The 20,544-nt window shown below is 33.4% G+C and overlaps 1 protein-coding gene across 1 annotated transcript in view; it reads right to left on the bottom strand.

The window, feature by feature from the left end:
• LOC143255498 (carbonic anhydrase-related protein 10-like) overlaps positions 1 to 20,544 on the bottom strand; it is a 106,241-nt gene that overhangs the window by 27,052 nt on the left and 58,645 nt on the right. The window contains exons 5-6 of the mRNA XM_076511250.1: positions 10,723 to 10,824; positions 777 to 843 (exon numbers count right to left, since the gene is read on the bottom strand). Coding sequence (XP_076367365.1) covers positions 777 to 843; positions 10,723 to 10,824 — 169 coding nt within the window. The remainder of the gene's footprint in view (positions 1 to 776; positions 844 to 10,722; positions 10,825 to 20,544) is intronic.

Here is a 20,544-nt window from a genome sequence, read left to right as displayed (position 1 = left end):
TCAGAGCATGTTTAGTAGGAATTACAAGATATGAAAATTTACATTTAAATAACAGTTCACGTAGGGTTATTTTCCAATTATCAGAAATTAAAGTCCTATACTTCTGGAAGCCTCAGACTATTCTTGCATTAGCAAAATGCTTAGCTTTAGGTAGTTAATTTTAACTTCATTAAAAAATAGCAAAAACATTAAGGTAATTACTGCATATTGGTCACAAGTCTACCTATTCATCAATTTCAAGAACTACATAACAGTTATCTCAACGATCTCTAAACGAAAAGGAGAAATGCTAATGAAGTAATTACCTACATGTAGATACATAGTAATATGTTGAGATAGAAACAAATATGTATGAAATGAATAAACTACATTATCAAAACATACCATTTTATCTAATGAATGAAATTAATAACTTACGTTACCAAGTATATAACGGTAGAACATCTTATTTAGTAAATAAAGGACTAAGCTACATGCAAAAGCAATCTGTATACCATAATGTATTTTAAAATAAATTATTATGCTTATCGCTAAAATGGATACATTTATATTATAATAAAATGTTTATTGATAAAATCCTGAGTTCACTAATTTTGGGAACTGGTGCAATAATCAGAACTCAAATGTGTCCAGTAAATTAAATACAGAAACTATGTACCATATTAAACAAACGTCGATAAAATGCTTGCTCAGTAAATACAAATTAATTGTTAAACATACCAAGATGGAGAATGTTATGTAGTAAATAAAGCAATAAAATAGATTATTATACATACCTCGAAAGCGTATTTTTTCCAGCTGATTTGTTAGAATTCGAAGTTCTGCATTTGAAAGATCACCAGACTGTTAGAATAAACACCAGTATTTTATTAATTTCAAAAGTCTTGCTTAGCATGAAAGTAAGGGTGCTATAAGGTATCAACTTAAAATATGTGTGTTACATCTACTTCAGAATGCATAAACGTATTACTAAATTTCTCATCCTACAATTTTGTCACAATCTTTCGATATTATTGAAACAGCCTGTAACCTAGGTAGAATGGAGGCTATTATATTATAGTAAGAACAAAATAAAACGCCATTCTCCTTCATACATTTACAAACATTTTGCAAACAGATTCTTCTTACAGGACATTCAATTCTAGCAAGTTCTAGAATTTTGTTTCAGACTTTTAGATGTTGATTCAAAAGCTCTTAGACGCTGCCTGAAATGGAAAATTACATTTATATTGCCTTGTTTTATATTTATTTGTACATTTGATAATATTTTATTACCACTATTTAAATACGAAGTCTTAATTAATTAACTTCTTCAGACAGACCGAAACTAGGATGTCCAGACTTTATTGTAAAACAATAACATACAGTTCTGAAGTATTAAATGATTCACATTCAGCAACACTGAATTATGAAACTTCTAGATGAGTTGAGGATTTTATTTCCTTGGAAAACTTCAAGTATATATATATATGGAAAAACGGCTCGTTTGGGTTGAGAAAATATTTTACACAGAAGAGCGAACAACGTTTCGACCTTCTTTGGTCATCGATGTGAACCTGACGAACCTGTGAATCTTCTATGTAAAATATTTTCTCAACCCAAACGAGCCGTTTTTCCATATGTATTTCTCTACAAATGGGTTTTCTCGACATCACTGATTTCTGGTATATAATTGTCTTTTAATATCATAACCTTTACAAACCTAATTTTCTAAATAATTCATTCATTATTTTTTAAGTTAGACTTAATATCCTAAACCATTTGTTTTTATTGAAGTACTTTTCAGTTCTAGATTTTTCACATTTCGACTAACAGACTTAAATTTATCAATAAAGGAGAGTTACTACTTATCCCTTTACTAATTAAATAAATAAAGAAATCTCAAAATTATCATGCTGTTAGGCCCGGCATGGCCAAGCGTGTTAAGGTGTGCGACTCGTAATCTGAGGGTCGCGGGTTCGCATCCCCGTCACACCAAACATGCTCGCCCTCCCAGCCGTGGGGGTGTATAATGTGACGGTCAATCCCACTATTCGTTGGTAAAAGAGTAGCCCAAGAGTTGGCGATGGATGGTGATGAATAGCTGCCTTCCCTCTAGTCTTACACTGCTAAATTAGGGACGGGTAGCACAGATAGCCCTCTAGTAGCTTTGTGCGAAATTCAAAAAGCAAAAGAACATCATGCCGTTGGAATTTAACACAGCTTTATTTTTGTTCTAAATTAAAGCTCAGCTGTAATGTTCAGTATTTAAGATATTACAGGAAACTTAAAGTGGGTTTTAAAGTAGTTAAAATCAAGAAAGCAAATTTAAAATTTATTTTCAGCTTAACTAAATTTCATACGTGGTTGCAACTAAGGTATTAGTTATAGTAATAATGCAGAGGTAATTACACAGTTGAACAAGGAGACTGCAGAACTATTACAATTAAAAACTCTTAAAAGATAAAGAAAAACTGTTAGAGTTATCTAGAGAATGATTTTTATTCTTATGTGCATTTACCATGTTACATAAATATGTCTATACACAGTTATTTTGGTTTATTTAATTTCTGATGTTATCGTAGGGACTGACGCTATCTTGTGAGGATGTTTATTATATCCGTGCGACACCTAAAATTGGTGGTATTAAAAAAATGGATCGTAAATAAATACATATTAGATGAGATATTTAGTTGATTTTTTTTTATGAAAGATATTTCCTACCTACACACATTTTCTATGGCTTTATTTTTAAATATCTTAACTCTTAGGATTTACATTTTAATATCCCATACTAAATTTATTCATTTTTCATTTCACTTAAAATCAATGGATAATTTTCTGAAACAGATAATTATACTACATTTAATCTGTGTGAAATAACTGTTAATATCAAATATAAAATTATATACATCATAAAATCTTTTATCTTCATTTGATAAAGTAATTATTTTAAAGGCAAAAACACGTCTAAACTCTAATGCTTCAATTTCATAATGACTGATTTATATACGAGTGATTTTCTTCTCTAAATACCCAAAGCTAAAAAGCAAATTGATAAAGAAAGCAAAAACAATTCATTATTTATCATATCTACATTTTACATATTAAGCGAGTTCATCATTACTATTAAAAAGTTATTTTCATAGAATGACTCACAAAAAACTGGTTTCAGAGCGTGAAATGTTTTATTTTTAAGAAATATGTAATAAGAAATGAAAAACTTAATGTTATAATTGAAACACAACGTGATACATTAAATTATTTGTATGAAATAATGTCCCTCATCTACGTCAGGATTCTTAAGAGGTTCTTTAGTAAAAAGAAATTGAATTTCTCCAGATTTGACAGATGTTTGAGTAACAACTACGGATAGAAATATAAATTGTTTATATTCTTTATTTGTTTCAGATATTTACTGAAAACATTCAAGAGCTATCTGCACCAGCCGTCTCCGATATTTTGAACTATTAAACCAGAAAGAACAACGCGTCAGTTTGAGTCACGCCAATCACAAAATAAATATAAAATCAAGAGCATGCTTTCCAAAACAGGAAATATCTTTATTATGATCTTACTAAATTTCATCCTCTTTGTGTTAGAGTTTTATTTTTCTATTTTGCTTTCTGTTCAGAACTATAACTTTAAGAATGCTTTTCACAAATGTTATATGTTCAAACAGTGACGCCCTTCATAAAATAGAATATTCCGTCTTTAGCTGGGAAGAATGAATGAAAGTTTGAGTCAGTCAATGAAGCTGAAGTAAAATATAACAATAAATATGGATATGTTCTTAAAGCTTATTTTAGAGAGACGTAAAATTTAGAGGAAAAGCATCTTTTGTGGTTAAATCCAATGTATTGATGACAGATACTTAACGTGATTTTTTTTATTTAATTTATTGAATATTATGGATAATACATTTGTTGATTAAACTTATTTCGTTTAAAGTTGTTTAATTTGTCTTTTATTTAAGATAAAAGTAGGTCGTTGGAACTAAACGCATCTAAATAATTCACGTCATATTATGATTATTACAATTTTAAACGTTAAACTCCTCACGTTTGATAACAAAATTGGCAAATTAAGCCACCTGGTCAGGAAAGACCCCCAAATCTTGACTTGAGAAACATTATCTATTTTAATGATATCTGATTGCTGGTTTGTTATCAATCTTATTTAAGATTTAAAAGCAGCTTTATAGGTCCTCACCGTACTTGCTTTGAATATTTTGTGTTGTTTTGATTAAATGAACCATATCAGTTGAAATGTATCTGTACCTAGAGTTGAGTTTTAAAGATGTGGCCTACATAAACAACATGCATAAACACAACACAAAAATCTACTTTTTATACTCTTTATAATTATAAAAATATTACGTATTTCTATCAACTTATTTGATAGAATACTAACATCATTAACTATAACAATACATTTACAAATGTGTACTTGAACAGCCACGAGAATTCATGGGCACCAAAAAGGTTATAAACATTATCTTTATCTTCAATTATTGACCAAAGATCTATGAAACTTAATATATATATATATTAAGATTATATTACAAGTCATCTTCCATGGCAACATAAGTACTTCTTACCAGGAGGAAACTTTAAACCAAAAAGCATTTTTGGCCGTGTAGGAAAATCGCTCATTTAATTTCTGTTAATTGTGTTTCCAAACAAATGGATTTTGCAGAAGCTCAAATACGTTAACTTTTAAATGATGGTATCATAATGCCTTGTCAAGGTTCAAGCAGCGTATTTAATATACAGAGAACGTTTAGGAGTTCATGTTTAATATGTCAAAGGACTCTCCATACAAGTGGAAACAAGCCTATAAATAAGTCAAGATAATTTGAACAATTTGACTGATGATGGATGGCTTCCACATTATTAATACGGATCATACTAACTAGTCACTTGTGAATTATAATTACAGGGAAATGAACAGAGACTTGCTTAAAACAAAATTTTTCGTTAAGACATTTTATGAAAATGCACTGATAACAAAAAGCTTTACATAAAACAAATATTGAAAGTCTGGTACGAAAACAAATTGAGTTTACCATTCATAGATATAAATTAAACTACATCACTACGATTAAAGTAATAAATGTTAGCTTTTAATAATTTTGGTACGTTTTGAGAGCAGAGGAAACAATAAAAAACGTTCATCTAAAACTTTACATTATGCAAAAGCAAAATGTTAAGTCTAACAAGATGGTTCCTTACTTTAGGCCGAACTCAATTGAGGAAAATCGCTCGTCATAGATTTAAATTAAAAGCTGCTTAGATGTTCAATTACTGAAACTATCAGCTCGTACACTTGAATCTCAAGTTAGAACACACTAAGTTTCTTGGTAACAAAATACAAAAACACATTATACCCGACTAATGTTTGAAGAGTAAGATTTTAAATGTCATATTAGCATCTGTTGAAATACTAGAATATATAAAATAGTTACATTTTATAGTCAGTACACGTGCGATTGATTGCAAATTGCAGCAACATAGGTTTGTTTGTTTGTTTTGAATTTCGAGCAAAGTTACTCGAGGCCTATCTGCGCTAGGCGTCCCTAGATTAGCAGTGTAAGATTAGAGGGAAGACAGCTAGTCATCACCACCCACCGCCATCCCTTGGGCTACACTTATACCAATGAATAGTGGGATGGACAGTCATATTATAACGCCCCCCACGGCTGAAAGGGCGATCATGTGTGGTGCGACGGGGATTCGAACTAGCGACCCTCAGATTACGAGTTGAATGCCTTAACCCACCTGGCCGTGCTAGACTCCTCTGTGATGGAAAAGAAAAGATTAATTGTGCAAATGATAACTTTATTAAAGTAAATATTTGTCAAATAAAACATTTTTAAATGCTAAAATACTGTATGTTATAAAAATTACTTAACAACGACAAATTTCGGTGTCAGCTAGCTTTTTTATTTTTAAAATAAAATAATTACACTTTATATTACTAAATCATAATACCACTTGTGTATACGATATTGATTAATGTACAATGTACAAGCAATTTAGAATATTATTTATGGTTAGTATGAGATGTTTAAATTTTATCAAGAAGGTCAAAGAAAAGTTAGCAAAGGAAGAATTTCTTCAAGGTTTTAAATATTTGGTTACGAATGTTTTTTTGTATTAATCATTTTAAAAGTGCCTCAGTTACTTTTAACTTAAAAAAACTTGTGTGTTTTGGCATTTTTTGTTTTACATTGAAATATTTATTCCATGTAAGGACTGAAAATGTATATTTAATGTTCAGAGCATCTACAGTCCATTGTGAAGTTTCGTCACAATTTTATATTCCAATAACTTTCACGCTTAACTAGCAGTCAGGTGTTTCAAATTGGAGTTTCTAGTTCCAGTATTGTATTAAAGGTAATGTTTTAAATATTTGTTCTCTGGGCTCAGCCTCGTTCATAATTCTGGCCAGGACTCTTAGTCATATGAGCGACTTGTGAGAGAAGAAATTAGATCTGCAGTGTTATTTTTGCGCAACTTTGTATTTGAAAGTGTAAAGTACTGACCCAGATGTTTGCTAGAAGAATAAATTTGTTTAACGTAACGTTTTAGAAAAAAGAAGAAAACAAAACAAAAGAAACAATATAATAATATTGAAAAAGATGTTGGTGTAAGAAAATTCTTTATGCAAGGTCACCCAGAGTCGTCTTCCTATGACACAGTCCTATTGTTTGCTTATTAAACAGGTAAAGATGAACGAGTATTTTCATATTCTGCCATTATGGAGTTAAGAAGGATAAATTTGCTCATCATCAAGTGTAGCAATTTATTTCAAATAATTCAATTGTATTTACTATTGAAGATTAAATCTGAATTTTAATGAAATAATAACGTAAGTTAATTTTGTACAATATTTAGGAGAACAGGGCATAATTATGATAATTATTCACATTATTTAAATCCTAGAAGTGCTTCGATTCGTGATACTAAGACAAAGTCTTTAATGAAGGACGAGGATTTATGTTCACCTTAAAGCAGAGAGTTTGTTTACTTATGATCTTTCAGTTACTTTTGTCATTTAACTAATAAGACGTATAGGATAATCGCCATGCTGTAATAATTCTTAATAGTTTTTCAAATTTACAAAACTGTGCAATTTGTGTCACTACAGCATTTATTAGTCAGTCTCTTATCTGTCCTTCTTGAAGGTCAGTCAAGCGACATCCCCTACTTACGTTGCTTGAAAATTAATGTGGAATAGAAATTACTTACGCTTAAATAAAATCAGTTGTCTGTCTAGAGGTAATTGGGATAGCAAATCAAGTAATAAACTAGCATCTGGTGAAAAATGCGTTTGTTTTGAATATCGCACAAAGCTACTCGAGGGCTATCTATGCTAGCCGTCCCTAATTTAGCAGTGTAAGACGAGAAGGAAGGCAGCTAGTCAACGCCACCCACCGCCAACTCTTGGGCTACTCTTTTACCAACGAATAGTGGTATTGATCGTCACATTATAACGCCTCTACGGCTAAAAGGGCAAACATGTTTAAGGTGACGGGGATTCTAATTCATGACCCTCAGATTACGAGTCGAGTGCTTTAACCATCTGGCCATGCCGGGCCCAGCAACATAGAAGAGTTGGGTATTTTGGCTCACATTAGTATGATGTTTAAGCTTTACAAAAGACCAAAAGTCTAAATTTCCTCTTTCACTACACAACTTCCACACGATAGCTCAGTGGGCTTACAACATTAAAACTCAAGTTTCAATATCCGTGGTGAACACAAATACTTTACTGGGGTAAGCGCAGAGTATTCAAAGCAACCTCTAATGTTTGCTTATTTGTTTGTTGTTAAGCAATTGCACAATGAACTGTGTCCTTTGCACATCGCAGGAAACAAACTCGAACTTTAGCATTATAAGTCCTCAGGCTTACCGTTGAATTCCTTTTCATCGAATTGTGCGCAATTTATTTATTAGCATAACAGTACTGTGACTAAAAGAATTTGTGGTTCATATTCCGTTACTATAAAACTCGCTTTGCACTTTGGGACCTTCGTTTCGATAAGAGTGTCGGTTAAATTCCGACATATGGTTATACAAGAATATCCCAATGGTTGGTGTGGTGTGGGTGCTGTTGAGTAAGTTATCATTCCTTTCATCTGATAGTTCAAAATTCACTGTAAAGTTTGTGTGGAATTATGAAAACAAAAGAAACATTTTTCATCTTTCCATGACATTTTTTGACCGTTATAACGATTCTCACTTGAAGCAATTATTTAAGCTGTATACATTGCCAAATATATAAAAGAATGTGATGATTGGGAGCTAGTAGTTAGTTTAACTAACTGGTAACGACTCTTCATACTAATATAATTCATTTACTGGGCTACCAGTTACTGTGTTGCTACACTAATGGGGCTGGAATGCTAATTTCAAGAGGTAAGTTTAACTCACCCACAAGTAGTGGTACCATATTTTTATATGTGCAGTTTCATTTACTTTTTTTTTATTATTATTCTTTACTTTGAAGAGTGGTCACCTTCCCATAACTGTCTGCATGGTGATATAGGTGTGGCACCCACATCTCGCTCTCATAATTTCTACTGCTATTCCTGCATTTATTATTTTTCCTTTATGCGAGACTGACGAATGGATATTGATACTGCATCTCTACCGCAATGTAGGTCCTACTACACATTATACATTTCCATAAAAACAGGGAAAGTAAACAAAAGTGAACAGTGACTGATATGACTAATTGCATAAAAGCAAACTAGTCTTTCATCCGAAAGATTTATGAAACTGGATATTATGTATTCACGTGAAATTTATTTCATCTCCAGTCTTACTAAAATAAATACATTGTTAAGTTCGAAATTCCTATTTGTTTAATGTTAAACAATCTTTCGCTGCAGCAACTGAAATGTCCAATGCATGGTTGATCATTTTTTTAAGGATGTGTAAGTACTTAATGAAACATGGTGGTAATTAATCACAATACATTTTACGAGGGCTGTTCAAAAAATACGCGGACTGTTTGAATTGCGCGGCTCCAGTTGGTTCCAGGGGAATCCGCTTGGTGTCGCTAAGTTTGCACAGATCAGCTGATTACGACGCCATTTCCTGATTGCAGATATCTTCATTTGTGTATTAGCTACGCGGTTTTAAGTGAAGTGCGATTTTTTCGTTTGGCGGATTTCAGAATGAATGACCTGAAGGAGCAACGACTTGCTGTGAAATTTTGTGTTAAACTTGGAAAATCTGCGACTGAAACTTTTGCTATGCTTAACACGACTTACGGTGATGTTGCTATGAAGCGTACGGCATGTTTCAAGTGGCATGAACGTTTTAAGGATGGTAGACAGTCCATTGAAGATGATGAGCGTCCTGGACGTCCTTCCACGTCAACTGACGACCCACACGTCGACAAAATCAACACCCTGGTGCGGGCAAATCGACGTCTGACTGTCAGGGAGCTTGTTGAAGAGTGTGGGATATCAGTTGGATCTTGTTACGAGATTTTGACCGAAAAATTGAAGATGCACCGCGTTGCTGTGAAATTCAGCCCTCAAAACTCGCGAGTTCTTGGCCAAACACTCGATCACTTCTTCCTCACCACCCCTACTCACCTGACCTTGCGATTTTTTCTTATTCCACAAACTCAAGAGACCCTTGAAAGGAAGAAGATTTGAGACGATTCCCGAGATTAAGGCAAATGCGACGAAGGAGCTGGAGGACATTACAAAAGAAGCGTACCAGGACTGTTTCAACAAGTGGAAACACCGTTGGGATGAGTGTGTGCGTTGGGGAGGAGAGTACTTTGAAGGAGTCCCAGACCTGTAACTTCTAAATAAAGTATATTTTGTTTTATGACGTCATTCCACGTATTTTTTGAACAGCCCTCGTATAACAGCATTCTGATGTTCTTAGAAAATCCTTTTAGAAATGATAATTTTTAAAATACAAGAGTTGATGCTTTTGTTGTGGCAGGTTGTGCGTTAAACCCTTCCTATCTTAATTAGTGTTTTGAATAAATTTTTCCGAGATAAAAAAGAAACTTACTACTCAGGACCTTTTAACAATCAGTAGATCAATGCTAATGACGTGAACACAATAAGAGCACTCTTGACTTTAATGTATTTCATCTGAATATTTATCATATTGTTGTCTTAAATATTCCAATTTCTGCTTTATAATTCCAGGAGTTTTAAATAGATTCTTAAATATTCCGAGTTGTGTTTAACAAGTCAAACAGCTCTAAATAGATCTCTAAAAGTGCAAAGTTTTACGTTATAATTCAAGAAGTTAAATACATTTTTAAAGTTCTGTTCTTTATAAGTCAAAACGGTTTTATTATTTTTAATAAATTATTGAAAGTTCTAAGTGTTGCTTTATAAGTTAAGGGTTCTAGATAGATTCGTGAACATTCTATATTTCATTTTTAATTTGCTTTGTACTGGGTCTTTTCTCTTACGATATTTTTTACTAAAGTGAGATTGGCTTAAGCACTATTTATTTACAAAATAAGAGATATAAAGCCTAATCTAAATCTAATATAAAGATACCATGTTATTATGATATTACAAACTCTTCAGGATTTTACAACACATGCATACAGAGTAAAAAATTCCATAAATTCCAAAATCAACAATACGTGCTTAGATCTTAAAATGATTTTTCTTTTAGAGTAAAACCTAAGAAGCTTTTAGAATCAACTGTAAAGAATTTACACTTTGCGAAAGGCTAAACAATTACTTACCTGTAACATAACAGATACACCTACCAGTCCTTGGTTATTGTGTAATCTTACTGCTTCGGTAATATTAGGGTACAGATCGGAGTTGTAACCAATTATCTGTAACTGTAAGACAATTTAGTTAGTCTGTAATACCACGTAATATAATAGTTTGCCTAATATTTGTAGGTAAGTTAAATACGCATTAATAGAGAAGGTTAATCACACTTTGTAGGAGTAATTTGTATGTAGTAATATATTGGCATCTTGCCATAAATGCCAAAGATTACAAGTTTAATCAAGTATATATTTTATTCCTAATAATGAAAAAATCCAATTACGGTTGAATTTATAGCTGAATGAAAGTCAGTCGTTTCCAATATCGCTATATAAAGTGATTTTCAAACGACGAGAGTCAAAACACAATGTGCACCAGAAAGGTAAAAAACTTCTGACAGTGGAATGTTTAGGGAAGGAATTGGAACAACAGCTCTCAACCCTGTCTAAAACAGTAACTTCATTAAAGAGTTAATTACACAACAGAACTTTTCTACCAACAAAATGAGTATGTTGAAGCTAGAAATATCTCCTATCATTAACAAAATACTGAATAATGCTTTCAAGTTGGTGAAGGCTTATAGATTTAAAATGCAAGTTTCTAACCACACCTAGAAATGAGTCCCATCCAAACATCCATTCAACTACATTGTTGTTCAGTTTCCTTATGTAGCTCCAATTAACTTAGTAAGCATACTTAATTATATAGTCATTACTGATACAAGGTTGAATTGTGATTTTGATCTAAGCAGGCTGATTACTCTGATAAGTTAATTACGCCTTTGAATTCCTTTTAAATAGTCTTAGGAATTGATGTCTCCCGTACAGTGGTTAACCTGGGATTATTAGGTTGATTAATTCTAGATAAAAAGATTATACAATTTAGTTCTAATGAAAGGTAGGAAGACAACGAATGTCAGTACTGGACACGTATACTGTTGCTATATCTTTTAATGGCTGATTAACAAATCGATCACAAAACAATGTAATAAAGTTTATAACTTTCACATGCGTTTATTTTTACGTTTATAAATGTCAATATTACATCCACCTCTTATACGACAATTTGATATTGAAAAAATATTTATTATCTGATGATGTTCGTTCGACTTAAGTATATGTTCTTCACATCAATCAAAGTAAATATTTGTATGGTAAAAGCAAACCAGACTAAATAATTTGTTCTTATAAGCTGACTCTAGAGTAATATACATAGCGATTTTTCATTAAGAAAAACTGAATAAAGAGAAGGTAAGTAGCTAGAAGTACCTGATGTCTGTCACGGTTATTCTTACAACGTAAACTGGAAAGTGTATTCAAGAGATTATCGCGTTTCGAGGCCCGCTAAACTAACATTAGGAAAAACTACTTTGAAATAGATGAATAAAGTCAACATTAGCACTATCGGAAAATAGAATTTAAATGACAAAATGTTACATGAAATCCACTGATCTACAGGGTGCTTCAAAGTCGGTTGCCATTGTATTATTGAAGAAACTAATGTTGATTTTGTTTCTCTAGAAATTTATTGGACAATGACTGAGCATTTACGAACAAGAGGAAGTGATACGAACTGAACATCTTCAAGAATGTATCCGTTCCTAGGGCAGTTATTTCGATTATATTCTATAACGTCTATGAATAGTTGGTCTATGGAAAACGACTATTGAAACACCTCTATAGTGAAGTTATAAATAGCCATTGGAAATTATCCTGAGAATAGGAAAATGTTGACACTTGTCTTAGAGAAGAAGATGACAATAAAAAAGAGGCTGCGAACTTCATGAATTAATTGATAGTTAATGAAAAAGAGGAATTGTACATATGATTTAAAGGAAGTATAAGCGATACACTTATTTGCGTAACCAAATGGATTACTAATTGAAAGTAATTAGAAAATTAACAGAAAAATAATGAATAAACTTAGTTGAGATACGAATAAGGTCAAAATAAACAAAAGCATGTTTAATGGCAAGTAATAAAGGTCATACATCATTTAAATCAGAATGAAGATTATATTTGATTTCTTTTACATATTTAAATTCAGTTTAATAGTCAGAGAACCTGTCACTGATCACGTTAGTTGACAAGTTAGTTTTTGTTGATAAAATATTTATGGTCTCGTACGGCCTGGTGGTTAGGGTACTTGACTCACAATGTAAGGGTGGGGGGGGGGTATAAATCTACGTCCCAAACAGGGTCGCCCTTTCAGCTGTGGAGGTGTTTTAATGTGATAGTCAATCGCACTAATTGTTGATAAAAATTACCAAGTGGGTGATGTTATCTATTTGCCTTTTCTCTCGTCTGTTGTTGCTAAATTATGTCCGACTATCTCAGGTAGCCCTCGAGTTGCTTTGCGTGAAATTTAAAACACACAAACTAAAATATTTCTCATTATTGAAACCCTCACCCAGTTTACGGAAGATAGAAGCAACTATTTAAAATGCAGATATGTGATGTTATTTTTATAGTAGGAATTATCTTTATGGAGATACAGGCCTGAAAATATATTTCATAATCATATCGTTGCAAAGGATAAGCTAACGTCTAGACAAATCACTATATGCTTAATATTTTATGCTCGACTGAAGGAAAAAGGGGAATTCCATAGGATTTTTTTTTTTTATTAATTCGGACTAAGATGACATTTTCTGAATGCCTGAGACATTTCTAAGCTTAAAATAATAATTTATAACACTGATATTTGACGTATTTTAGATGGTTTAAAGATAGTTGTGTTCACTTAATATTGTTAAGTCATTAAAATGTTAGGTGTATGTGTCGTTTTCATTGTATTTACTAAAGGTGTCTTATTTTCACATAATAAAAAACTGAAAATAGAATTTTCGAACTGTATCTCATTTTATGCATAAATGGACTGAATAGAGAGGTCAGACACCAAGAAATTGATACACAAATCCTGACTATACGTGCTTCATGAAGATGACATCTAAAGTTCACTAATAGTTTAGATATAGGAGTATTGTTTAAAAATGGTTGATTTTACACGCTCTTTAATATTCGTTTTCAAAGAATTTTGTATGTTTTTCATTGTTGTGCGTGTGCGTGTGTGCTCGCGCGCGTGTTCTTATAGCAAAGCCACATCAGGCTATTTGCCGAGTTCATCGAGGGGAATCGAATCATTGTTTTGCAAAAGCATTGCGTTCCGAACGGTTTTTTCTTCTTTTTTGGTAAGAATTCCCCGTAACTATATGAAAATCTAGTTTGATATATTTTTGTCAGCAATTTGCTAATCTGAATAACTGTTTAACATACATGCATTGAGTACTAAACCAGTATTTAATATCAATGGCGTGGATTATCTGTCACCAATGTGATATGTTATCTAAATAAATTCGAAAAGATATCTGAACAAAAAAGCATCCATATGTAGCAATTGCTGTTTAAGCTCTTAATGGAGTTATGTGGCATGTAATTGAATTTTATTATTCATTGAAGGCGGACAAAGTGTTTTTATACTATGAAGAAACCCAACGTTATTATAATACAAATTAAGCCATAAGGAATTATCGGTATTGTGCATTTACAACTGTTTAAGTCAGTATACTGATGGAATTCATATAACGCTTCTTTGGTTTGAAAGGCCCGGCATGGTCAGGTGGTTAGAGCACTCTACTTGCACTCCAAAGGTCGCAGGTTAGAATCTCTATCCCACCTAATATGATCACCTATTCATTCGTTGGAGCGTTATCATGTTACAATCAATCCCATTATTCATTGGTAAAAGAGTATACTAAGAGTTGGTGGAGAGTGGTGATAACTAGTGCCTTTTCTCTAGTCTTTCACTACTAAATTAGGGGCGGCTAGCACAGAAAGATAGCTCTGGTATATCTTTGCGCGAATATCACACAAACAAACAAAAGGTCGTGGTAATAGAATAAATGATAAATTCATAATCAGTTATGATTTGAAACCATAGTTCTTTAGAACAAGAAATCGGAGATTACGTGTATCTCTAGAGGATCAGAGAAAACCTTTACACTTTAGATTTATATGGGACTTTTATAACATGCTAAGTATCGTTTCATTATTGCTTTACATTCCGTGCGTGTAATCGAACATAATTGCACCATACTTTCGAGTTAAAACACGATTAAGTAATCTACTTCAGCCAAAAAATTCGCATTTTTTACTTTGCGTATATCTAAATGTATATATATTATTGTGTAATGGTAAAGAACGATTCATAAACATTCCTCCAAGTTGTAAAAATGCTTTGGCATTTTAAATTTCAAATAATCAAAGAAATGATTAATTTTGAAGTTATATCATGTCGCAAAATATATAGGGCGTTGCCAGAATTAAAATATTTCACAGAATTGATGAAGATTATTTCTATTATTGCTCTTAACAGGTCACTTACATGTCAGTAGGGGACATTAGTTTAAAAATGTTACCCAATGCGATTCTTAATTTGAATTGAAATGTTTGGACGTGTCCATTGGCTTAAAGAAAAAGGCGTTTCTCGCACTCTTTTAGCACTGAGGCTGCAAAAAGTGATTTGAAGTAGTAAGGTGATTAAAATCCGTCAGCGTATCACGAGCTTAATGGCCGAGCACAAGAAGCGTGGAAGTCTTCAAATAAACACGCATATGTTTTTAGGAATCGCTTAGAATTACTTTGGCAGATATCGTGCATCGTGCCTGTTGTTGCTTTTAGTATTTTTCCTGTATCTCAGTTCAGAGTTAAATAAAGATGATGGTAGGAGCATAAAAGGTTGACAGTTGTGCAATTAATAATACTGAAAATGCAGCTGTATATATTGAATTTACTCCCAGTAGGCACACCTGGGCACTACGAGTATGTAGTATGGAAACTTAAGTTATTTCAGTTAACAAACGAAAACTTGTCTCAAAGATACGACTAAAATTACCCTCCTTGGGTTTCCGCATTGAGCTGTTAATATTCAACAAATTGTAATGCAAAGCCACTCCTTGGGTCTTGAGGGAAGTGTTAAAAGTATTAAGAAACTACAATTAAACAAGTTAATCTAATACGCAAAGACTGAGTCATAGCCATTTAAAACCTTGTTACTTTAATGGTTAAATAACAAATTTTCGAAATAGTTTACACACTTATTTTGAAAGTTTAACTTTCTGTGTGACAAATCTTCAATAAAGTAGTATTTTTCTAATTTGAATTCTTCTTCATAACTGTTTCAGTATGTGTGATACTTGACAAACCTGTCATTAGATATACGTATGTTGCTAATAATTGAACTTTAAGTGATGGGAAAGTATTGTGAAGGTAAAAGAATTATTGTTCATCACTAAGGTTGTAGAATTTCTAAACGAAGAAACTTTCTATGATCATATTACCTTGAACCACTTTTGAGGATGTCCCTTATTTTCCATTTAGAGTGATTTTATCTATTTCGCTAATAATTTGATAGCACAAGTATATATTACCAGTGTTTTGAAATTGGGCCATTTTTCTAAAGAGTTTTAAAACTTGTTTTTCTAAAGATGTGTTTCCGTATTTATGATAATTATTAAATCTATAGTTTTATTTACATACGTAAATGAAACACGAGTTTTATATGATGAGTACAAATACCTTCAGTTGTTGAAACACTTTAGAAGCTGATATTCGCGGTGTGTAATTTCATCATAAATTATAAAGCTAGACATGTATGATACTTGTAATTTTCTTAAATAGCATATTAGTGCATCTTAAAGGTTTTTACTTAAAATGTTTCAGTATGCTTGTCAAGTCTGTTATTTTATATTTTTATTCTGCAATGATAAACAGTAAATGACGGATTCATCAAATGTGAATCATTTGATGTATAATTAAGTCCTTTTAATATTATGAATTCAATAATTTTTAGGTTATAAATTAAGTTCATTTATGAGAAATGTATTTGACACTTTGAACTATTAAAGTTGAATGTTGTAGTGTAATATAATTTCTGACTTGTTAACAAATATTTAATATATACGTTTGAATAATTATACATTGATGTGATTTTAGACTTTTACATATCACTAGAAACTATTCTAGCTAAAAGACTGCGTGTGTGTTACCTTTTTCTCCCGATTCCAGACCTTCAATGCTATTTACATTTTGTTCTGCCAGTTTTAAGAGGGGACTGGTGTTTATGGCCAAATGACAACTTCTACCATTTGTATTTTCTAAAAACGGAAGCTGGACCTTTTAGATGCCCCTCTGTACCACAATAGGTCTGCGGACTTACAAGGCTAGAAAATGGGTTTCGATACTGATGGGCAGATAGCCCGCTGTGTAACATTATGCTTAAATTCAAATAAACAAACAAATCTCTTGAACAGTATTAGTGCGAGTTAGAAATCTGTGCAAGATAATTGTTTCAGACTTTTTATTCACGCATAAACAGCATTCGTTTATAAGCAGCACTCTAAAACTCCGATGTTTTATGAATTTTCATTGCATAATAGGCTTCGCACTTGAAGCAGATTTTCTATATAGAATCAAATGGTAAGTGTTGCTACCTTAAATCGTTTTTATAATAGTAAAATGATTAGTTAAACAGTAAGCCATTCGTTTATCCTATTTAGTTGTAGCATAAGGTTTTAAATCAAAAAACGAACATTATATTTCTAAAGTGAAACACTATACTTTCATTTTAAATTATTGTAAGATATTTAGAGATTTAAATAATTATTTATCATGAAAAATTATTCCATGTAAGAACGATAATTTTATAAATTAAATATAGAAGCGAAAATTATAGTACGGTTCATTAAATGTGTACGAAGCAGAAAGTTAAATCAGAAAACACAGTTGGCTAGAATAATGATGTGACTGTCTTTCTATATCTATAAAAACAAAACATTAGGTGTGCTAAAATTCTTTTAGAACAGATAAATATAAAAGTATGGAAATTATTGGCTTTGCTTTCATGTTCATTCAAATAATGAATAAATTAAGATAGCATATGTCATAAAAACTGACATGTGATACGCTATGCTACAACAGTTGTCTCGTTAAAATGTTTTTATTTGCAACTATTTAGGACGTATAATTAAATACAGAAGTGAAAACTACAATGTAGATCAGGGGTTCCCAACCGGTGGGTCGCGTAGCCTTGTTAGAAGTAGCTTGGAATAATATTAATTTTATGTCATCAGTTACATTTTCATGCTCTTACATTTTTTTTTTGTTTCGGTGCATAGCAAAATGTATGCTACGTTAGTTCAATGTCATTAGGTGATATTATGGGTATGTATGCGTGCCTGTGAGTGAATGTGCCTGTGTGAATGTGTATGTGTCTGCAACTGTATGTATGTGTGTACTAGTGAGTAGCTAGTATGTGAGTGCACGCGCATGTACGTATGTTTGTGTGTCTGTTTAGCTGTGATTAAGTGTGTGTGTGCTCGCTGTCGACACGTGAGTCACATGTCCGTTGCTGATTGGTGGATGACGAATCGCGCGACTGGCCATGCTCCCTTCCCTCCCAATACTTACCCCATCATTACTCTACCTGCACCCTCCACAAGTAGTCAGTGTAAGATCTACAGTTGCCAAAGCGTTCATTATTCAACATTTTTATTTTATTTTAACAAGGAGATAAGTAAGCAGTAGAGGTGAGTTGTGTCCATGGCTAAACGGCGCAGATACTCAGAATGCTACCTCAACATTGGCTTCACCACTGTGCTCGCCAACGACGGCATCGAGAAACCAGTGTGTTTTGTGCCATGCTGTCCTGAGTGCAGAGTCAATGAAACCATCAAAACTCAAGCGTCATCTCGAGACGAAACATCCAGAACACGCAAAGAAGGGTTTGGATTTCTTCAAACGGCATGAACGGTGTCTTAAAAGCCAAAGAATCGATAGAAGTGGATCGTTTCAGCAGCAGAGTGCAGCCGTAGTGGAAGCTTCATATGAGATTGCATTCGAAATTGCTAAACAAAAAACCTCACACGATTGGAGAAACACTTCTTAAACCCTGCATGATGAAAGCAATAAATCTTATTCTTGGAGAAGCCAGTGCAAAGAAGATGCAGCAAGTATCCCTGTCAAATAACACTATTTGAAAGGCTCATTTCTAAAATGTCTATGGATGTGAAGGAACAGGTTTTGACTGAAATCAAGGGTTCCCCTTTGTCCTCCTTTCAGCTCGACGAGTCAACAGATGTAAGTTCATGTTCTCAGTTGCTTGTCTTCGTGAGATACATTAATTCAGGTGACAAAGACGAATTCATTTTCTGCAGTGCACTTGAAACCACAACAAAAGCAAATGATGTCATGGAAAAAGTTTCAACTTTTTTCAAGACGAAGATCTTCAATGGGAAAACGTGTGTGGGGTTTGTACGGATGGGGCACCGGCTATGCTGGGATCGAAATCAGGATTCCAGTCGAGAGTGAAGAAGCTAGCACCTCAAGCAAAGGGCATCCACTGCATGATTCACCGATATACTCTCGCCAGTAAGACTCTCCCTGCAGGAAGTGCTTGAATCTGTAATCAAAATTGTAAATTATGTGAAGACTCAAGCACTCAACACTCGCCTATTCAAAGAACTATGCAAAGACATGAATGTTGACCATGAAGTCCTTCTCTTCTACACAGCAGTACGTTGGTTGTCGAAAGGAAACGTTATTAATCGTGTCTTTAAAATGAAAGATGAAATAAAGCTATTCCTGGAGACTCAAGAAAGGAAAGATCTTGTAGCTCACTTCGAAGATGAAGCATGGAATAAAAGAGTTGCGTACCTAGCCGACATTTTTAACCAGCTGAACAAGCTCAATTTGAAGTTAAGGAAGGGAAACACATGTTCTCCTTTTTCAAGATAGTCTTCGGGCCTTTGTTTCCAAACTGCAGAACTGGCGTCGGAAAACCAATCTTGGAAACATCGCTGTGTTTGAAAAACTTTGTGGAGTGACGGATGAGTCTCAGATCCAACTGGATCAGTTTCTCAAGGATGAGATTACCGAACATCTTCAGTCTCTAGAAAAGGAAGTCGAGCGTTACTTCCCTGAGCTATCACAGAAACAGGAGGCCCTGGTAAGGAACCCATTTTGTACTGAACTTGATGTATCTAGCATCCCAGATGATATCCAAAATGAATTTCTGGATCTAAGGAACGACTCTTCAGCTCGTGATCTCTTCAAGGTGAAATCTGTGACTCAGTTCTGGTGCGCTATGTATCAGTCATACTCCAAAGTCAGCATGAGAGCTTTACGTGTCCTTGTTCCATTTGCTTCTACCTACTTGTGTGAGGCAGGATTTTCCACTCTTGTCAATATAAAAACAAAGAATAGGAACAGATTGGATGTTGGAGATGACATGAGACTGGCTCTAACAAACGCTCGGCCACGAATTTCAAAGCTTGCTGCTGAAATGCAACATCAGGCATCTCACTAGCTGGGTTGGATAGCTGTTCAAACCTATGTTAATATTATTTTAAGAAATATGTTCTTTTTGTGAATTCAGATTGGACCAATGTGATTTAATTTGCTAATAAATAATTACAGAATTTTTAAATATTTTAGATGTTTCTTTCCCTCTCCTTCACAAAAATAAAAGAAAAATTAAGCTGCTGACAGTAAGCCCTAAGTAGGGGGTCACATGGGTTTCAAATTTTTAGGTAAGGGGTCGCGAGTGAGTGCCAAAAGGTTGGGAACCCCTGATGAAGATGATGTATTTACATATTGCAACACCGACGATAAAACTCATTGTCCTACTGAATAGGGCCTGGCATGGCCTAGGGCGTTAAGGCGTGCGACTCGTAATCTGAGGGTCGCGGGTTCGCGCCCGAGTCGCGCCAAACATGCTCGCCCTCCCAGCCG

The sequence above is a fragment of the Tachypleus tridentatus genome, chromosome 1 (genome assembly GCF_004210375.1).
Source record: "Tachypleus tridentatus isolate NWPU-2018 chromosome 1, ASM421037v1, whole genome shotgun sequence".
NCBI lineage: Eukaryota > Metazoa > Arthropoda > Merostomata > Xiphosura > Limulidae > Tachypleus > Tachypleus tridentatus.
This window is presented reverse-complemented; position numbering and strand designations above follow the sequence as displayed.